At 41.3% G+C, this 20,984-nt stretch overlaps 1 protein-coding gene across 3 annotated transcripts in view; it reads right to left on the bottom strand.

The window, feature by feature from the left end:
- The window catches only part of GSAP (gamma-secretase activating protein), a 62,629-nt gene that overhangs the window by 35,636 nt on the left and 6,009 nt on the right, over nt 1-20,984 (bottom strand). For all 3 annotated transcript variants that reach the window (XM_035126593.2, XM_035126595.2, XM_035126594.2), the window contains exons 2-18: nt 19,833-19,909; nt 17,016-17,072; nt 14,967-15,036; nt 13,747-13,803; nt 13,567-13,655; nt 13,281-13,350; nt 13,094-13,140; nt 12,584-12,688; nt 9,434-9,493; nt 9,117-9,160; nt 8,186-8,271; nt 6,629-6,706; nt 4,854-4,931; nt 3,331-3,423; nt 1,127-1,344; nt 501-570; nt 26-108 (exon numbers count right to left, since the gene is read on the bottom strand). In XM_035126593.2, coding sequence (XP_034982484.1) covers nt 26-108; nt 501-570; nt 1,127-1,344; nt 3,331-3,423; nt 4,854-4,931; nt 6,629-6,706; nt 8,186-8,271; nt 9,117-9,160; nt 9,434-9,493; nt 12,584-12,688; nt 13,094-13,140; nt 13,281-13,350; nt 13,567-13,655; nt 13,747-13,803; nt 14,967-15,036; nt 17,016-17,072; nt 19,833-19,909 — 1,382 coding nt within the window. The remainder of the gene's footprint in view (nt 1-25; nt 109-500; nt 571-1,126; nt 1,345-3,330; nt 3,424-4,853; nt 4,932-6,628; nt 6,707-8,185; nt 8,272-9,116; nt 9,161-9,433; nt 9,494-12,583; nt 12,689-13,093; nt 13,141-13,280; nt 13,351-13,566; nt 13,656-13,746; nt 13,804-14,966; nt 15,037-17,015; nt 17,073-19,832; nt 19,910-20,984) is intronic.

The raw sequence follows: 20,984 nt of genomic DNA, 5'->3' as shown, positions 1-20,984 counted from the left end.
TTCTTCAATTCTGCATTTGTCTTACCTCATTCCAGTGCAGCAGTGGTGTATATGGTAAAACGCTATCCAGTTTGCTGGCCTTCAGACACATTCTCCTGTACAAAGAAGCTGAGAAAATTGAGAGAACATTTCAATGAAGGCTTTTGGCAACTTCCAAGTCAACATATTTCCTGCAATTGTTCCAAAAAATATCAGGAGTTCAAAGAATATATCAGATATGAAGAATCAGCATCGGTTTCCTTGGGCTTCTCAGAAAGATGTACTAGTTGGACTAGGCCCTGGGAGACCATGGTTCAAATTCCCTCTCAGCCATGAAGCTCTCTGAGTGACCTTGGGCTAGTCAGCCAGTCAGCCTGACTTAAATTCCCCCCTCCATGGGCTTCTCCTCTAACGATTCATGACCTCTGAATTTTTAGGCAAACAAACTCATGTGTACAGATTCCCCCCCCCCCCAGCTATGCCCCTGCTTCCAGTCTGACACCAGTCCCAGAAACACCTACCAATGATAAGTTCCTGTATGGGGTCAAAAGTAAAACAAGTGGCTGTGTTCTCCATAATCCACTGGATAATCTGTGAAAACAAGAATATAAAATGGTCAGCATAGCTTGAGGTGTGAAGGTTTACAGCAGGCATCCCCAAACTGCGGCCCTCCAGATGTTTTGGCCTACAACTCCCATGATCCCTAGCTAAGAGGACCAGTGGTTGGGGAAGATGGGAATTGTAGTCCAAAACATCTGGAGGGCCGAAGTTTGGGGATGCCTGGTTTACAGTAAAAATATAAGGACTTTAAATCTCTGTGCTTTGCTTTCCTGAGTCAAGACTAAACATACGCCACCTTCCACGTAACCTACAAGTAACAAAGCTTCTTCCTCCCGCCATTCGGATTGGCTTGAATCATCTGAATCTTACTGTCGTCTAAACTTCTGTAGGAGCTGGGTTAAAATTCCTACATATATATATATGGGCTACTACTTTCAGACTGCAGCCTATTTTTAACGCCAATATTGGATGGAACACATGGCTTTAGCAACTATTTGCTTAACGAAAGGAACTTGTGCTGTTATGTTTTACACACAAAATGGCATCTACCTTTGTGCTGCATGAAAAAAATGAATCCTTTTCCCACCTGGGTTTCCAATTCCTTAGTGCTTCCAATATGCAGAAGTAAACAGTGAAGTGTTGCCAGTCTGTCGTTATCCAACTTGCTGTTCCGCAGAAACTGCAGCAAGGCCTGCCTGTTTATTGCAACGGTAAATATGCTTCCTGTGCTGCGATCCAAGACCATCGACTTGAGAGGGGAAAGGAGGGCATTCGTGTGCAAGCTATTGATTTTTGCATTCCCACCTGAATAACACAGGGTTGCAGAGAAGTAGTTTACATTTCACACAGCACACTGAAATATACAAATCCCCTCGAGCCCCAACGAAATCTCCATGAGGAACAAGCCCTCCAGAAATTATGACTCATTTCTGGTATATACCGTACAGTGTGCTTTTCAGGTGAGTAAGTTTGGCGGCATTTCTCAGAAGGGCTGCAATGCTTTTGCCTTTAAGTGACTGAAAACGCGAATCAAGGCAGAAAAGGAACCTCCCACATCTCGTTTTTTGGCTTTATTCTAAAAGCTTTTGCAAGCTGTGGCTCCTGTGCTACGTGATCAAAGAAAGCCGGCACTGATGAGACACACGATGAACGGTATTTCCATTAAACTAATGAAGGGCTCACCAGATTTGAAGGGAGGGCAATGGAGGATGCTCATTCCCCACCCACCCACCCAATCTAACAACTATATGGCTTGGTATTACATATTTATTTCTTAAATTGATATCCCACTCTTACTCCCGGAGAAGTTCAGGGAAGCAAATAACAAACAAAAAAGGATTTAAAACCTGACATAAAGGTAAAGGTAAAGGGCCCCTGACCATCAGGTCCAGTCGTGACTGACTCTGGGGTTGTGGCACTCATCTCGCTCTATTGGCCGAGGGAGCCGGCGTATAATTTCCAGGTCATGTGTCCAGCATGACTAAGCCGCTTCTGGCGAACCAGAGCAGCACATGGAAACACCGTTTACCTTCCCGCTGTAGGGGTTCCTATTTATCTACTTGCATTTTTGACATGCTTTCGAACTGCTAGGTTGGCAGGAGCTGGGACCGAGCAATGGGAGCTCACCCCGTCACAGGGATTCGAACCGCCAACCTTCTGATCAGCAAGCCCTAGGCTCAGCCGTTTAACCCACAGCACCAAATACAGCCCCCCTCAGGGGGTATAGCAGTTTTGTGGGAGGTAGGGGGGTAATTTTTGTCAGGATGTCAACATGGAAACACCTAAAGCTCCCCTCTCGTCATAAACCCATTCAAACCTTCCTATGGGGTCATGTTTCCAAAGTGGGAGAAAATATCCCACATAAGCTATCTAGCTTGTCTCACAGTTGGAAGAGGAAAAGGTAGGATCACATTCGTGTTTTTGTTTTATATTTGGTGGGTGGGAGCAGGTAAAAGAAAAACTAGAACCATGCAAACATGCAGTAAAAATGAGAAGATAAAACACTGAGGCTGCAATTCTAGACACAATTCTATCTGGGAATAAGCTACGGTTGCCTTATTTCAAAAAGTAAAACTTAGCCAAAGTTTTTTGGGTTTTTTTTGTGTTTGGAAATTCGCCAAAATCCAACACGGGTTGCCATACGTCTGAATTTTCACAGACATTTCAGCAATTTCTGCCCAGACACTGCTTCCAAATTATTGCAAGGTCAAACTCAGTAGTTCTCATACAAAACCCCTTTTTGAAATTAATGGGGGCTGCTCAATTGCGCAGTGCATGATGCTCTCCTGTGCAAACTCCCATTTATCTCCAAGGAACATGCGGTGAAAATATGCTGGTGGAAGATGCCCTCGGGGCATAATCTGTCTGTGCATTGAGTAGCCTACATAGTGGTGGAAATGGCATCTTAGCCAATTTGCCCGAAATGTCATCATTAAAGAGCCAGTGCAGAAAATTGGGAAAGAGCTTGACAGTACACACTGGTTAGAGCAGGCATCCCCAAACTTCGGCCCTCCAGATGTTTTGGACTACAATTCCCATCATACCTGACCACTGGTCCTGTTAGCTAGGGATCATGGGAGTTGTAGGCCAAAACATCTGGAGGGCCGCAGTTTGGGGATGCCTGGGTTAGAGAGCTTGAGGTTTTCCTTTTAATTTTTTTTAAGTTCATTGTTCTTTCCATTTTGCATTGTTCATGTGGGTTTCATTTCTGTAGAGACACCTGAAGGACACAGAAGGACTCTCTATTCAGAGAAGCTGCTGCAGAACTAATTGTTAAATAATCCACTGTACCTGTTAGAAAGAAGTTATAGCACATCAGGTCAGGATGCCGAGTGTTGAGAAGATGCAGGAAGTGTCCAGGTAAGTAGACAGCCACATAATAGTCTGTAGTTGTTTTCACAACAACCAAACATACGTACGTTTGGGGGGGGGAACAGGAGAGACTTGTTAATTTTGAGCACTTAGTTATCCTTACAGCTTAGGTTTATTTGATAGATGAGTTATTCAGAACTATTGTATTCAAAATATTGTTATAGATTTAGATTTAGAGGGGGGACCCCCTAAACCCTATACATTAATAAATGATAGGATTTGTATTATTTGGGATCTGCAGGGAGAATACAAGCTGCAGAGGAATTCCTGGGCTAGCTTATGCAAAAACGACCTGGCCAAGCTAGGGCCATTAAGAAACAATGAAAGGCCATTGAGGGCCATTGGCAATGCAAGAGAAGTGCTTTCCCCACTTTCAGGAGACAGGGGTTTGGAAGGTTGCCTGGGTAACTGTGTGTCTGGTAGCAAGGGGTTCTGGGAAGAAGCAGCAGGAAGAAAGCAGCCATATTGGGCAGGCTGGCTGAAAGATGACTGCACTGCTGCAGGTATAGGGTGGTATACAAATATAATAATAATAATAATAATAATAATAATAATAATAATAATAATAATAATAATGCAAGCCCCTCTTGAAATAACTATGGTGTAAGATCTGGACTCCCTCCATGCAGCCTGAACGTGTAAATAGGTGAATAAACTACAGCGGTACCTCCGGTTGTGCACAGGATCCATTCCAGAGCTCCGGTCGGATCCCGAGGAATTTGCAACTGGAGGTGTCTGTTTTGCGCATGCACACGCAGTGAAACTCGGGAAAATACTTCCGGGTTTGCCGTATTCGCATCCTGAAGGATACGCAACCAGAGGTGTGCATATCCAGAGGTACCACTGTATATTTTTAAAGCTACGACAGCCTCTGCCATGTCTCAATTCTCCAAAGGACCATAGACCCTAAGTGAGTACCTAGAACCCGATGGGCTCTTGCCACTGCTTGGCAGAAAGAGAGGGAGGCATCCAACTTTTGTAACAATATTCTAAGTTTGCTTAATCTCATTAAAACCAGAATACTTGTATCCTGTATGTGTGCCAACTACATAACTCCCAGTCTAGCTTCCTTTGCCAGCAAGAACCACTCCTGTGTCTCAGAGGCACAATACACAAGACAGCAAGATTTATGCAGGCTGTGTCACAGGAAATAAGCAGCCTGGTTATTCTCATTCCCCCCCCCCAAGCATGCTATGGTCTCATGACTGTAGACAACTAAAGCTACTTGCTAATGCCAAATGAAATGAAGGTCAATACAGAAAGATTTGCTAATTTAGCAATCATCTTGGGAAAGCGTAACAGACTCATGTAAGACAAAGGAGGGAAAATACAGTATGTGCATTTCCACTTTTCACAATAAAAAAACCACTTAAGGATTTTTGATCATAATTGTATGTAATCAAGGGAAGTACTGGAGGAGAAAGAGGAAGTTAGAAACTTACCAAGATTTAAAAAAGTAAGATCTTTCACTTCTGAGGAATCCCCTCTTTCCAGAGTAATAGTGTACATTTTACTATAACCTGCAACGGATTAAGAGGGGGGTGTTTTGGTATACCACAGACACGAAGTCAGTTTTATACAACTATTTCTGAACAAATAATAAAAAAATAGAAATTGGAAAGTTCCACCTCAGCTAGGTTTCCACCTTAAATTTGAAATTTTCTTTCATTTGCATCTCTGCCATTCCCAATATTGCACATATGCCCCTCTGTGTGTGAACATGCACACCTCTGCGTGCTGTGATGGGAGAAGGGTGTAATTCAACAAACTTGTCATGTGAGAGCCTAACTCTATTGCCCCATCTGCACATGCTCAGGAGTATTTCTTCTGTTCCACGAAAACTTGTGCCATGATCAATTTGTTAGTCTTTAAGAAACCACAAGACTTACTTTGTGGTACTTGATTTCATGTGTACCTTTAGGAAGGGAGGGAGGTCCTATTTTGAGAACTGTACCAGAGCTCCGAACAAAACATCTTAATTCAGCATCAGAAAGACACCACTGCCTCACCTCACAGCAGAGAAGTTACTCCTGAACACAGCCCTAGGATGGGCTGGTACCCAATGAGTGATCACCAGATCTGGACCACTATATGAGGAGGAAGTGGTGGTGGTGATACAGCCTGAAAGGTTACCCACCCCTTTGCTAGAAGCTTCTTACACAATAGAAATCTGCCCCAGAGGAAGTTGTGGATTACATGCTTTGCAGCCTATGCATATCTACTGTACTACGGTAAGAAATGAGGCCTACTGAATTCACTGGTCATTTCTCTCAGATAAGTGTGTGTAACATTACAGAACCAACTCTTCCGCTTCCACTTGCATCACAAAGTTCAACTTTGAGCTGCAAATTATTATTAACTGAATCTTCTTGGGTTGTGTCTGGTGTTGCTGTTCCGCTTGCACAAAAACTCCTCTCCCCTGCAGCCCCTCTTCCTTGCACCCTCAAAAGGGTTGAGGGGCCCTCGAGAGGAGATACTGGGAGCACAAATGCAGCAGAGGCAAAGAAGGGAAGTTCCATTGCGCAAACAAGACTCCATTTGTGCAGCATTGGATAAAATCCTCTGGTTTATTCACTGAAGTGCAGATATTTAGGTGATTGTGTCTGGGGGAATGTGGTTCCCATTTATGAATCAAGGAAGTCAAGAGCAAGCCTTGAATAAAATTTACTAAGCAAAACCCCAAAAAGTTTTGTTTAAATAATTAAGTACAATAAATTTCAAGCAGGCAAATTCCAAAGTCCTCTTGCAAACCATAATATTAATGCTGTAAAAATATAGCTTAGACAATGCAAAATTCTATGATGGGCAAATTACATACATTTGTATTTCTAAGATGGGCAGAGAGTACTTTTGAATTTGAATTCTTATATTTTACATCATCAAAAACAATGAATTCAAGAAGATATTTTCCATATAGTTTTATTAAATGGTTCTTTCCTTTGGTGCTTTCACTATCTATTCTTTACAAAAATAACTAATTGAAACTACATATATTTGCTTTTGAAAATTTGGATATGAAACAAAAGCAAGTGTCAAAGGGGTAAGGAGGCTTAAGGGGACAGAGATTAAAATAAATACAAATCCTGTAATGGAATGAAGAAGTTTGGACAAGATGCACTAGGCTACCATCCTATCCACACATACCTGGAGAAGCCTCACTGAACTCAGTTGGGTTTGCGTCTAAGCAGACATGCACAGGAGTGCACTATAAACATACCTTTATGTAAAAAGGACACGGAGTATGTTACTTCTTCAGGACTAACAGGAACAAGGTTGCAGCATATGCAGAGACATCCTAGAAAAAGAAGAAAGTGTGTTCCACATGAAATTGCAACTATAAAAAATGTCCACTTAAATATTAGAAAAATGAAGTGATTAAAGCCCAGTGAGGAATGATACTTCCATGGCTACATGCATATCTGTGAGTAATCTCCCTGTGGTGGTTTAGTTAACAATATGAATGACTTTTCCATTGCAGATTTAAAAGAAAACAGAATGGTACTTGGACTAGATCCATTTCTTCGGCTCCCCAAACTCTTTTGGTCCTAGAAGCTGAAGGAAAGAAATCTCAAACACATCTCAAACAGATTGACCCCTTGTGCTCAAAAACATGGTAGCTCTAACCTTTCCTCTCTGAACTATGCATTTTGTTGTTTACTCAAGTAACATTCAAGCTTCCTGGGAGGAACAGCTGTGCCTTCTCTCAAACTCCCTGAAAAAAGCAACTTGTTAAATACCATATTTTTCCATCTATAAGATGCCCCCATGTATAAGGCACCCCCTATTTTTTGGGGACTCCAATTTAAGAAAATGGGGGGAAATGTATCCATGTATAAGATGCCCCCAAATTTTTGACATAATTTTTTAGTGAAAAAACCTAGTCTTATACAAGGAAAAATACAGTACTTAAGTCACTTGCAGCTGTATTACACTGGAAGCTACAGAGGATATTTCATTTCAGTTTTTCCAGCCCACCCAAAATGTGTTGTAGCCATCTCTCACACACCTGTAACACTTCAGAGGGCAAACACATGTGATATTGCGCACTTAAGGTGCGAATATCAGAGGTACTTCCTTTAAAAAGCCCTGTATGCATGTTGGATAATTGTGGCTCAAAGCTCTAAGACATATATGTTCATATATTATATCATAATGTAGTGCGGCCTCAAACAAGTTCATCCTTAAACCTGAAGTACTGGTATTACATTCTGGGAGTTCGGGTAAAATTTTCTGCCAGTAGTGGAAGTAGAATGAATTCAATTGAGAGACAGGGTGATTACATCTCTGAAAAAAAGGTTTGCTTTTCATGTCTGCATCAAGGCAAAACACAGTAATCATCAACCACCCTTTACGTTACCAAAAGAAATAAAAAAGCAGATAAATAACATACAGATAATATATTACTTTGAAATGCAAGAGCTGTTTCGTTACACCACTCTTGAGCTCAGGTACTGATCTGAATATATCATTTGTGCCTTACATGATTCGTGATGCAGACATGCTCTTCTCAGCAAGTTTCATGGAAGGAGTGATAGAGAACAGAGCGTGTCCCAACTTAAGTACAGAAGAACAGTAATTAAAATATGCATGTTGCTCACAACAAATGCTAGGTTGATGCATGACTTTTCTGGCATTTGTATTCAACTACAATAAATACCTAAAGGGGATAAGTTTACTGTATGATGGTGAAAGGATAGAAAGAATTAAGCTGCAAGTAAAACTCAAAGGTTTTGGTAAATTAGGCTCACAAGTCTGAGTCATATGTATACATTACCTGTTTCACTGGTAAAAACTTGAATATTCAAAGGTTTAGATACCATCTCTTGGTCTTGAGAACAGTTAAAATCCAAATTCACAGATCTAGGAACAGAAACATGAAGTTGCTTCTTTATTCAAAATAGTGACATCTTTGAAGCCTTGCCAAGATCAATCTGCAGCCTGTTAAGACACTGGCAGCCCTCAGACAAATTTGTTATTATAAGACTAAGCTGCAGGGAGTCTTCTTCCCCTTGGCACACAATAGGAGACTGCAAGCTTCTGCTTCTAGTCTGCAGCAAACCATAGTTTGCTGCTTTGTCTGAATGTGACAGGCTATGGCTTGTGCAAACCACAGTTTACCATTACACTAGGATTCCAAATACAATTCCATAATTGTTTGGAAACCTGGTCGGCTGGCAAGCCATTGTTTACACAAGGCATAGCTTGTTGCATTTTATTAAGCACATGAACTCAGTGCTTTGCTTGGACTCTTCCTCATAATGACACCGTTATGTCTGAATTGAATCTTCAGGAGATGGAGTCATCTTCATCAATTCTTGCATCTTTGTATATATATGCAGGAAAATTCAAAAAGAACTAAGTTGTTGCCGCATTGAGGGAAGCACGGAACAATCACTGGCTGCTTTTAGGCTTGCCAAACAGAAAACCAATTCATAAACACACATAGGATATCAAGATGCAGAAATGAATCTGGAATCACTATCTACATTGAATAGTGTGTCGCTACAGCTCTAAAAGAGCACCCCACCCCTCTAGAATTCAGCTTCCAATCCCAACGGCAACACCTCCTTGGCAGGAAATGATTTTACAACTGGTTTGGAGTGCAGAGATGTATGTGCAGTAGCACATGAAGCTGAGATATTGTTTAATTCAATTCTAAATAGCTCTGAGGAAAACGGCGAGAAAGGTACTCCACCCAAACTCACTTTAATCCTATGTCATCCAAGTTGATATCCAAAGGTGTTTCAAGCTGTTTGAAAAACAAAAAAGGCACTAAGTAATGGACTCTGCATAAATGGCAAAGCTGACAGCGAAATTAAGAAACCAAAAGGATGAACTTTTCATAGACTAGAGGCCTTTTGCGGACTATTTAAACAGCACAATCCTAACCATGTCTATTCAGGAGTAAGTCCTACTGAATTTAATGGGCTTTACTTCAAGGTAAATAAGGCTACGATTGCAGTCTAGATCAACAGAATGTTTGTATTCTGAATTGAACAAATAAAAGCTTAATAGAACTTACTATTAGTTTGAAGTTTTTATCAGGATAAAACTGGATGCAATATAGTGTGTCCCTTGATTCCTACAACAAAGAGAGACTTTAATGGCATACATTTAAACCACTGGGGAAGAATTGGACATTATCTTGGCAAAGCATGAACTGATGCTGGCTAAGTCAATGGGAATGCATGCATGGGGAGAATAATTCTGTCCTCTGCTCTTGAACCCATAGTTTCCCCCTGCTAATGCATCTCCCTACACTCCCACTCCTTACAGCCAGGCTCATTGCTAGCTTTAGAGTCCAATTTGTGAGAGAAGAAGAAAACGCATTAGAGCTGTGTTTGACCTTGTAACATCCAATTCTGCCCTTAAAAGCTCTCCATCCTTAAAATATATGACCCTTCTTTGAACATATGTGCCCTGAAGCAATTCAGAAAGAAAGCACAAAAAATTCACCACAACACAGCTTTGATACTTCCTTCCTGCCTCCCCCAGACTGTCTACCTTCTGTCTGCAAATACTTATGGTTTTGCTTACCATAAAACATTGTTTGCAGTTTCATAAGAGGAAACCTTTTGTGGGTATCAAGCTGCTTCCCATTGCCTTTTGGCACAGACATGGTAGAAAAACTGCAAACACTATTCTCATTTCAGAGCGGCTCTTAAAAACTCAGAGTAGCTGTGTGTGTGTTTTAGTTTTAAATTACAGTCTACAATTTGCAACAACATTTCAGTAGGGTTAAGTACATTTGCCCTGCACAGTTTTTAACAGTTGGTACTAGGGACTCTATTAACAACAACAGCAAAAACCACCACAAAAGTATACCTCTCCTGCAAGTCCTTATTAAATGTGGCCTCATAGCTAGATCAGCAGTTCTGAATTATTTGAAAAAAAGATGCCAGGCTGTGACAGCTGGGCACCCTAATCTGCACACCTGGGTACACATCTGGTGTTAGTGTGTTTTTTTTTACTTTCAGGAAAATGACATTTTTTACAAGCTTGTTACCAAGGAACTCAGACTCACTGTCAGTTTAAGCTTGGCCATAGCGCACTAGTTAGAAATCTCCATGGTGCCTTTCAAGTTCTAATATGCAGATGTAGTTGAACTTGAAGCTTGTATTGGCTATCCTCAATTTAGAGCAGGCATCCCCAAACTGTTGACCTCCAGATGTTTTGGCCTACAACTCCCATGATCCCTAGCTAACAGGACCAGTGGTCGGGGAAGATGGGAATTGTAGTCCAAAACATCTGGAGAGCCAAAGTTTGGGGATGCCTGATTTAGAGCAATAGTGGACTTGCTGGCTATTTTCAATGTGTGTATGTCTATGTGTATATATTTCACACACACACACACCAGTATGAGACTTCCAGAACATACAAGTGCCTCTCTTTCTACTTGACCTCCAACCTACATCGTGATATGACCTACTCAAAGCCCCCGTGGAATAAGCTCTGTGCCCATGGCAGATCAGCACTCACTGACATGACCCAATGCAAATATATGCACACTGCAATCTGTCTGCACACCACATACCTCTGCACTGTGGTGGGAAACATGAATATCTTATCTAATGAATCTAGTATTTTCCTCACTCTTCATTGGGTTTAAACCTCTCAGGAAGAACTTTAAGACAGTAAGAGTTGTTTGACAGTAGAACGGTCCCCCCTCAGGAGTTTGTGGACTCTCCTTCATGGGGAGGTCTTTAAGAAGAGGCTGGGTGGCCACCTGCCATGGATGCTTTAGCGGCAACTCCTGGATTGCAGGGGGCTGGACTAGATGACCCTCGAGTCCCCTTACAACTCTATAATTCCATGAGTCTATTATTCTCTCCCGCAGGGAGGTTCTTTCCCCCAAAACATCAGTCTTCATGGGATCTCTCCACCCCAAGTCAGCATGGCCCCTCTCCCTGCCTCCTTTGCTCTCCAGTGCTCTCTCTCCCCCCCTCCATCTTTTTGTCATTTTGTATTCAGTTTAATTAAGGACCAGAGGAAAGCATAGCCTGTTGTCTCACGTTACAATCCTCTAAGAACATAAGAAGAGTTCCCACCACAGCCAACCAGATGCCTGCAGGAAACCCGCAAACAGGATCCAAGCTTGCTGCAGTTTCCAGCAACTAGTATTCAGAAGTAGTACTGCCTTCAACTGCAGAAGCCTTGTATAACATCAGGCTTTGGAGACCTGTGTGACTCTGCTAGTCCTCACTTCACCATCACAGACCTAAAGGGCTTTTTAGTTCTCCCCTAAAGAAGAAAAGTTATTTCGCCCTGCCTTTGCTGTAAGAGAGTTACTCTCTGCCCTCCAGCTTCCTCTTTCATACCCTGTTTCTGCCTCTTTGCTTCTCCAGTTCCTCCATCAAGTCACGCTGCTGGTAGAAAGAGCTGTTTATAGTCCAACTTTCCACCCTAATCTGATTCAGCCACATATGTCTTGCTGGGTCCTGCTGACCTCTCCTCAGAACTCTTGGCACTGAATCCATCCAGCCTCTACCACTTTGTAGTTTTCACCCCGTAGCTGCCAATCCAGTTTGAATACTGTCTCTGTAACTGTTCTTTTACTTTCATCACAAACTGAATATTAATCACTCTCTTTCGTAATCAATTGTCCTGAGCTGTGGCCTGCAGTCTTTTGATTGCTAATACCTTCTGGTAGAAAATGCAATTCATTCCATGGCTGAAGACTCCGCTTGTGTTCACCCCAGAAATGAACATGGAAATGTAGACATTTAGCGGAGAAGCTTCTGCTACATTTTGCAAAATCAACACTTACTCACTCAAGAATCTACTCTCACCACTAGATTCCCAATATTTAACTCAGTAATTTGATGTATTTAAAAGTTTGTTGGAAGCCGCCCAGAGTGGCAGGGGAAGCCCAGCCAGATGGGCGGGGTATAAATAAATTATCTATTATTATTATTATTATTATTATTATTATTATTATTATTATTATACAGGATCCCGTTCCGTGTCCAGTGGGTAATCACATCCCCCCCCTACTTAATTAAGTACCAGGGCATAAAGAGCAGATGGCATGAAAGTCTAATTTTGAGGTATATTTCAAAACACATTTCTATCTTTCTTATTATCAGTGCTACTATTTTAATATGTAAGATTTTCACTGAATAAATAGCATGCAAGTGCGTAACCAAAGCAACAAAAAGTGCATATTTTCAACCTTTGAGGCAATGTAAAATAGTGTTTGCTCCAGCATATCCCACTGGGCCCAAACGATATCGTCAACAATGCTTTGTCTTGAAAGCTGGCTTGCATTTTCTATCATCTAGAAGGGACAGAAAATCAGTGAAAGAGTGAAACAATGTGTGTCAAATCAAATACACTGCAGTAACTAGAGACCTGTTCAGGAAACACTCACTTCTACAGTAGAACCTCAACATGTGCAGTTTAGATCAGAATGCAGGTAATGTTTCTTTCTGACCATCCCCACCATGTAGAAAAAACACCTGACCTGAACAATCCTGCAGCTAATTTAGGAGGACAGCCAAAATAGAGTCACCAAAATAGATTAATGGCAAGATCTTGCCAACTTGTACTCCAGCTGGGGGCTGAATTTGGCCATCTAGTTGCTGACCTCATCTATATTACACAATGACAGTCCATAAAAATATCAACCCAACCAATTCCACTGGAACAAAAGAATTAAAAAGGAGTGGATTAAGCTTCTTACCACACTGTCTCCTTCTCTGACAACTTTGATGTCGATTTTTTCAATATCTTAAAATTGAAAAACAATGTCATTCTTTTGACTTTTTATGCAGTAGAGACAACACAGACCATCAAAGAATTCAATGGATATTTTGCTTCCAAATGATGAGCACATTTTATCAAAATGCTTTTTAAATTTAAGTACTTACATTTATCTTCTGAAATGAGCAAGAGGTGGCTTGCTGGAGAAGTAATTGTCTCTGCAACTGGATAAACAAACTGTAAAAGGAAATTGTTCAGAGATAACAGGCTTGCTGTATTGAAGCTAGACAGCTGGCTAAAGGTGTACTGCATAGTCTAATTGAGAGAATGGTATTGTTACCGTTAAATTATATTTAAGATAGAAAGCAGGCTTTATGTCACTTTGGCACAGAAAACAATCCTAACAGCTGTTAATACACGCCTAATCATGAAAAGTTTGCAAATATTACTGACCTGCACTCTGATCCAGCTGTCCACAGCCTTTAGAACTTTCACATTATTTACTGGGTGAATTTCAATCAGCAAGGTCAGACATTTAGACACTGGGATGAAAGCAGAATTAACATAATATTAGTCTGCTGTTTGTAAATCATATCCAACATCCATTTAAAGGTGCATCAATGTTTTAAGTACCTGGGGGGAACGAGAGATTTGCTCTTTCTTCTGTTGTTGACTGGAGAAAACTGACCGCTAATAACAACAAATATATAGAAATTGTAAGCGTCAAATATTGAATTCCCACAATGTTTGTCTGAGGTAAATTAACAAGACTTTCAAGGGATATGGCTACAGCCCTAGGGAATGTGGCCTCTCTAACGCAATTGTATTCCTACTATGTTTATATTACTTTAAAGCAATGCTATAATAAAAATGCATGGTGGTTAGCTCATATTTAAAAACGAATACTCATGCGTGCTCATCATACTAAAACCATAGTTTAGCATCATGAGCATGAGAAGAAACAAGATAAGGAAAACCTTGGAATTGAGTGCTTCCCCCTCCTCCTCCTGCAGGACTAGGAGAAATTCAGAAGCTTTGGTTTTTGCTTCTGATTAATGGCAGCATTCTGTGTTGACCAGACCATAACTGTGCTTAATTCTAACTATGTTTGTTTTAAACAAGCCAACTTCAATAGTGTGGTTTGAAGTTGGCTTGATTGAACTGGCCAGTGTAACAATCTGGCGGGTAAACAAATGTGGAACCACATGTTTCCAAACTCCTCCTCCTGGGCTTGGAGGAACAAGGGGAGAATAGGAGCCCAAGACTCATTCCTGCTCATTCATGTTGCACTAAACTATGCTTAAGTGCACAAATGTGAAACCTCACCACACTGCGTACCAACATGCCAAAGCCTGCATTAAAAATGGCGTAACTTAGATTATACTGCAACACTTAAAGGATCGATGGTACAAGTTAACAAGATACCATGAGTCTTCATACAGAACCAGTCTTAGAAATTAGCCAGGTGCGTTTTGCTACTGCCGTGGGTCCAATTGCAACTATGTGAAGATTTCTGGGGCCAAGTTAGCGACCAGTTTAAAAACCTCCCCCTTAGTTCATAGTTAATACCATTTCCATTTCCACTGAGTGTGTTTCTCTTTCTTGCATACTGGGGCAAGTGAATTGTTGTTAGACCCCCTCCTGTCAAACAATGCAGTTGAGATGATAGAATTGTAGCGTTGGAAGGGATCCCGAGGGTCATCTACTACCGTACAACCCCTGGCAAATAGATATTCCATTGTGGTGACTGCAACCTAGATTTTAGGTGCCATTTGTCACATAGCTTATTTATCTGAGTTTCTAACACTGTGCAGAACATAACTTTAATGAGAAAGCAACAGGAAGGAACTTACCCAGCAGTGTCTTCTCATTGTTGACAGAGCAGCTGATCATGTGTAAGTCCTTTTCAAAAGTATATAAGTGCTATTGGGGGGAAATGTTTGGATATTTTATGAGCAAGTATATCTTAACTTATCTTAAAGTGAGAGATGTATGGAAGTGAGAGCTGGACCATAAAGAAGGATGATGCTTTTGAATTATGGTGCTGGAGGAGACTCTTGAGAGTCCCATGGACTGCAAGAAGATCAAACCTATCCATTCTTAAGGAAATCAGCCCTGAGTGCTCACTGGAAGGACAGATCGTGAAGCTGAGGCTCCAATACTTTGGCCACCTCATGAGAAGAGAAGAATCCTTGGAAAAGACCTTGATGTTGGGAAAGATGGAGGGCACTAGGAGAAGGGGATGACAGAGGACGAGATGGTTGGACAGTGTTCTCGAAGCTATGAACATGAGTTTGACCAAACTGTGGGAGGCAGTGGAAGACAGGAGTGCCTGGCGTGCTATGGTCCATGGGGTCACGAAGAGTCGGACACGACTAAACGACTAAACAACAACATATCTTAACTACATTCAGTTCTCTCTTTCTTCTTGTTCTTTACATTCACACACTTTAGTCTCCACACAATTGACCAAAGCAATCACCTTGAAACTAGGTTCCTTAAAGTCCATACCCTCAAAACCAAGTAATTTTGTGCTATGGAGGTGTAGAGAAGAAAGCTCTCTTACCTATTATGCTAGACCAATCAATACATGCACATCTTATCTACTGGTCATGTTTTGTTCAAGTTATTTATTCTGAAAGTTCTCAAAAGTTATAATAGATGCCAATTTCCCCCAGCTTTCCCTCTAATTCTGGATCTTATTTTGACTGTGAATCACTGTGACTAAATATGGTAACAGGATGATGGTTCAATCCAAGAAGGAGTCACGTGGAGGTACAGGAGATTATGAGCCGTTTTAGGGATATGAGTTTAGCTACACATTCTCTCCCTGATTATACGGGTTTGTGATATGATGGTTTTGCTGGACCTGCCTTGGCTCCTGGGTGGCAGCAGTGCCCAGGGAGACCTTTCTCAATTGCATCTGTGTTGGGGAACTGAGTCCCTTTTGGAGAAAAGGTGTCTCCGAATATCTCACACCCTGACCTGCAATATCACCTGCATGGACCTGCACCCGAGGGTGGTATAAAAATTGTAGGTGTCACAGAATGAACCCATTCCTATATACATTGAAGAAAGCCAGATACAGTAACATGTAATACCAGAACATTTGCCACTCACTGCATTTTCCTGCCATAACTGATTCAAACCCAAGCCCCAATTCATAAGGGGAATTACTTCTGCCATGTGAACCTCACTGTGCCAATTAAGATCCTGAGTCAAATCAGCCCCTAAGGAGGTTCCTTATGAGGCTGCTAATAACAGGATGATTTACCCGAAGGCTGCATTGCATCTTTAAATCCTACCCCATCTAGAAGGTCTGCTAAGCTTCTTCCCTTTAGTGTCATGATCTTGGCCAAACCCTTTTTCTTCTATGATTCTGGAGAGGTCAATACTGCTGATTTATAACGATATGTCAATCTTCATATTCATCATTTTATAAATGTGTGTGTGTGTGTGTGTATATATATATATATATATATATATATATATATCCTGTTTCTCATATTTTAAGACATACCCATAAAATAAGCCATAGCAGGATTTTTAAGCATTCAAGGAATATAAGCCATACCCCGAAAATAAGACATAGTGATAGGCGCAGCAGCAATGCCGGCCGCGGCAGGAGGAGGAGGAAAAAAATAAGACATCCCTTGAAAATAAGCCATAGTGTGTTTTTTTGAGGAAAAAATAAATATAAGACATGTCTTATAATATGAGAAACACGGTATATATATATATATATATATATATATATATATATATATATATATATATATATAATTATCTGTTAATAGATTTTACGCTTGTTGGTTTTATTGTAGCAATTGCAAAAGCCTTTATTTTGGACACAGTCAAGCTCAATAACACTCCCTATTCTATATGGTGGATGAAGCTCTTACCTGGTTCTTTTGACTACCAGGCTCATACAATCCAATATAGGTGTGCCCCTGATTCCCCTGCAAGGGAAGTGATTTAACCATGAGAAAAGAACATTTTAAAAACATTCAGTACCACCTGAAATAATATAAACATTTATCATCAATTGTCCAAATTTCACTGGCCCTGGTCCCTATCTTCAAGAGCCTGAAATACATGGTTACATTTTCCCCTGTCATGAAGGGAGGTGAAGCTTTTTTTCCTTGCAGGTAATGTCAGTGCTGAATGGGGCAGATGCCAGAAATCAGAAAGGCCACAGCCAGGAGTCCTTGTTCTCTTCCTTTCCATTCTTCCTTCCTGCCCAGCAGACAGCCAGGGAGAGGAATCTGTTGCTCTCGCCAAAAGCCTGAACTGATCACCTACAGGGAGCAGGGAGGTGATATTAGACCAAGAACTGTGTGTGGTCCTAGGGCCACAGGTAGCCCATCTCTGAGATAAAAGTGGTGATAATCCTTCACCTACTTAACTTCTTAGAATCATAGAGTTGGAAGAGACCACAAGGGCCATCCAGTCCAACCCCCTGCCAAGCAGGAAACACCATCAAAGCATTCTTGACATAGGCCTGTCAAGCCTCTGCTTAAAGACCTCCAAAGAAGGAGACTCCACCACATTCTTTGGCAACAAATTTCACTGTTGAACAGCTCTTACTGTCAGGAAGTTCTTCCTAATGTTTAGGTGGAATCTTCTTTCTTGTAGCTTGAATCCATTGCTCTGTGTCTGCTTCTCTGGAGCAGCAGAAAACAACCTTTCTTCCTCCTCTATATGACATCCTTTTATATATTTGAACATGGCTATCATATCACCCCTTAACCTTCTCTTCTCCAGGCTAAACATACCCAGCTCCCTAAGCCGTTCCTCATAAGGCATCGTTTCCAGGCCTTTGACCATTTTGGTTGCCCTCCTCTGGGCATGTTCCAGCTTGTCAGTATCCTTCTTGAACTGTGGTGCTCCAGGTGAGGTCTGACCAGAGCAGAATACAGTGGTACTATTACTTCCCTTGATCTACATCAGACATCCCCAAACTGCGGCCCTCCAGATGTTTTGGCCTACAACTCCCATGATCCCTAGCTAACAGGACCAGTGGTTGGGGAAGATGGGAATTGTAGTCCAAAACATCTGGAGGGCCGAAGTTTGGGGATGCCTGATCTAGATGCTATACTCCTATTGATGCAGCCCAGAATTTCATTGGCTTTTTTAGCTGCTGCATCACACTGTTGACTCATGTCAAGTTTGTGGTCTACCAAGACTCCTAGAACCTTTTCACATGTACTGCTTTCAAGCCAGATGGAAAACACATTTGCATGACCCAATGATCAGTGGTGGGACAGTTCCAGGAAAATTTGGGTAAGACCAGTCTTTGTTCAGAAATGAAAGTGCTTCAGCTGTCACAGTTTACAAAAGTTGTCCACTGATGGGCGGAGGGAATGCCACCCTGCCGACTCTTCTGAACCTCTCAGAGGCATTTGATACTAGAGACCATCCAGTCCAATGCTTCTGAGGAGCAGCTGATAGCAAACAAGGAAATATAGTTGTATAAATTGTTAAATAAATAGGACCAGATTTTAGGAGGGATTACAGATAATTGGTTGTCCCGATGGAAGTGTCTGATAAGCACAGTGGTGCACTTCCGGGAGCATCTTGGTGGTGAAAGGCAAGATAGGAGGACAGCTAATGTAACCAAGGATTCAAACACTCACAGTCCAATTCAATGTAGTGTATTTTTCGCTCCATAAGACACACTTTTTCCTCCTAAAAAGTAAGAGGAAATGTCTGTGCATCTTATGGAGCAAATGCCTGGTCCCTGGAGCCGAATTGCCCAGGGGCGAAAAGCAGATTGTGCTTTTTTCTTTTTTCTTAGAAAGAGCTAAAGGCTAGAAAGAGGGTGTTGAAAGGAACCCGCTCAGCAGCTGACTGCAAGAGATCAGGAGGGAGATAAGGGATGCTAGCTCCCTTCCCGGCCCCGGCCCCCGGCCCCTTGACCAGCCTCCATTGTTGAATGTTCTGCAGACAGAGGCTGTTTGTTTCCCCAGCAACACGTGACTGGCTGATTAGATTATCTGTCTGGAAACTGTAGAAATGGCTCCCTTTCCTTTCCTAAAGAAGCTGCAGAACTGTGAGTTGAACCCCATAAAAACAGGATTTTTCCCTTTGCAAGGTAAGCTCAACAACTTTGAGCTGATCCTCAAAAATGGAACTTTCCCCCTTTGCCGAAAAGCTGCACAACTGTGAGCTGACCCCCCCCCCAAAAAAATGAGGCTTTTCCCATTTGCAAAAGAAGCTGCACAACTTTGAGCTGATCCTCAAAAAAAGGAGCTTTCCCCCTTTGCAAAAGAAGCTGCACAACTGTGAGCTGATCCCAAAAAACCAGGGCTTTCCCCCTTTCCTCCTCTAAAAAATTAGGTGTGTCTTTTGGTCAGGTACGTCTTATGGAGCGAAAAATACGGTGAGTTTGTTCAAATTAAATCCCACTGGTTTCAATGCGGCCAGTTCCTGGGTAAGCCTGCAGTCCAAAATGTGCTAAATAGAAGCACTTCACTGATTATGAATGAAGTGGGATATGAAGTCAGCATTATAAATTAATCAGTTTTGTAATGATAAGATCTCTCATTTCAGCACAAAATTAAAGTTTAGATTAAATGAAGGGATGGACACACTTATTGTTTGCACACCAAGTCTTACTTGAGTGCAATGCCCATTTGTATTCAGCGTGACTTCCAGTAAAGCACACATAGCATCAAGTAGACCATTTCTTAAAGTCTTGTCTCTCTTTCTTTACTTACCTTCCAGGTATAAATAATATTTCCATTTCTTTCAACATTAACTGTGCGGAGTGTCTCCAAGTTATTCCCCAAAATATCTGAAATGACAATCATTAGTACATCATAGGATGCCTCAGGCCAGTTTAAGCTCAATTATATTTTTTAAAAAAGACTGACAAAGAAACAAACGTCATTAGGACAACAATGTCATGTAATGTTATAGGAATAATTAGTAGTTTTAAACTATTGCTTAGTGGCCTTATTAGGAGTGCAGCTCTTTCAGCATGAATGGGGAAATTGTTTAGAATCCGGTCTTCTAATGTAATATAAGCCACAGTGTCCCATGGATGTTGTTAACTGGTGGGACAGCGAAACTGGAGATTTGATTTCATCTATAAGAAGGAACTTTGAAAATCATATGAACTTATCTCAAGAAGCTGAGGAACATACAGGCAACTCCCCATTTATGCAGAGTGGAAAAATTAGAAACTAAGAGGATCTGAAATGGACGGATTTGCCCATCCTTAATTGGAACACAGAATCTGAGTGGGTTGGGATTGCTATCAGCACAAGAGCAGCAGTCACCATTTGCTGGATAAATGGCTTGGGCTGGCCCTTGTAGTCAGGAGGGAAATACTGTAGAAGCATTCTCTGTCCCAAACCCTTAGCACAGGTCAACCCACAAATATGAAACGCTTTATAACTAACCAACGATATTAGTAAATTTTAAATCCACTGTGCCAAAATCCGCCATATTTTTTTTTTAGGGCTGCAACATTTAACCAATTGACATTAACCATTTAAAAAGCTGCCCCTCTTTGACGAGGTAGATTTTTTAAAATAATAAATTGTTGTTGTTGTTGTTATTTAGGGAAGCTTTAAATGTTTAACAGACCATTGTACAGTATTTTAATATTTTGTTGGAAGCCACCCACAGTGGCTGGGGAAACCCAGCCAGATGGGTGGGGTATAAATAATAAATTATTATTATTATCATTAAAATTAAAATAAATGGTTTCATACTTCTAAAGATTACTGATGGCAGTTTTTAAAGGAGTGGTCCTCACCTCCTTCTCATAGCATGCAGACTCTAAGACGTCTACCATGGCATGAGCAGTGTGCTTCTTAAAGATAAAGGTAAAGGGACCTCTGACATATTAGGTCCAGCCGCGG

This window comes from Zootoca vivipara, chromosome 10 (assembly GCF_963506605.1).
Source record: "Zootoca vivipara chromosome 10, rZooViv1.1, whole genome shotgun sequence".
NCBI classification, from domain to species: domain Eukaryota; kingdom Metazoa; phylum Chordata; class Lepidosauria; order Squamata; family Lacertidae; genus Zootoca; species Zootoca vivipara.
Note: the sequence above shows the minus strand (reverse complement) of the source record. Positions and strands in the feature narration are given on the sequence as shown.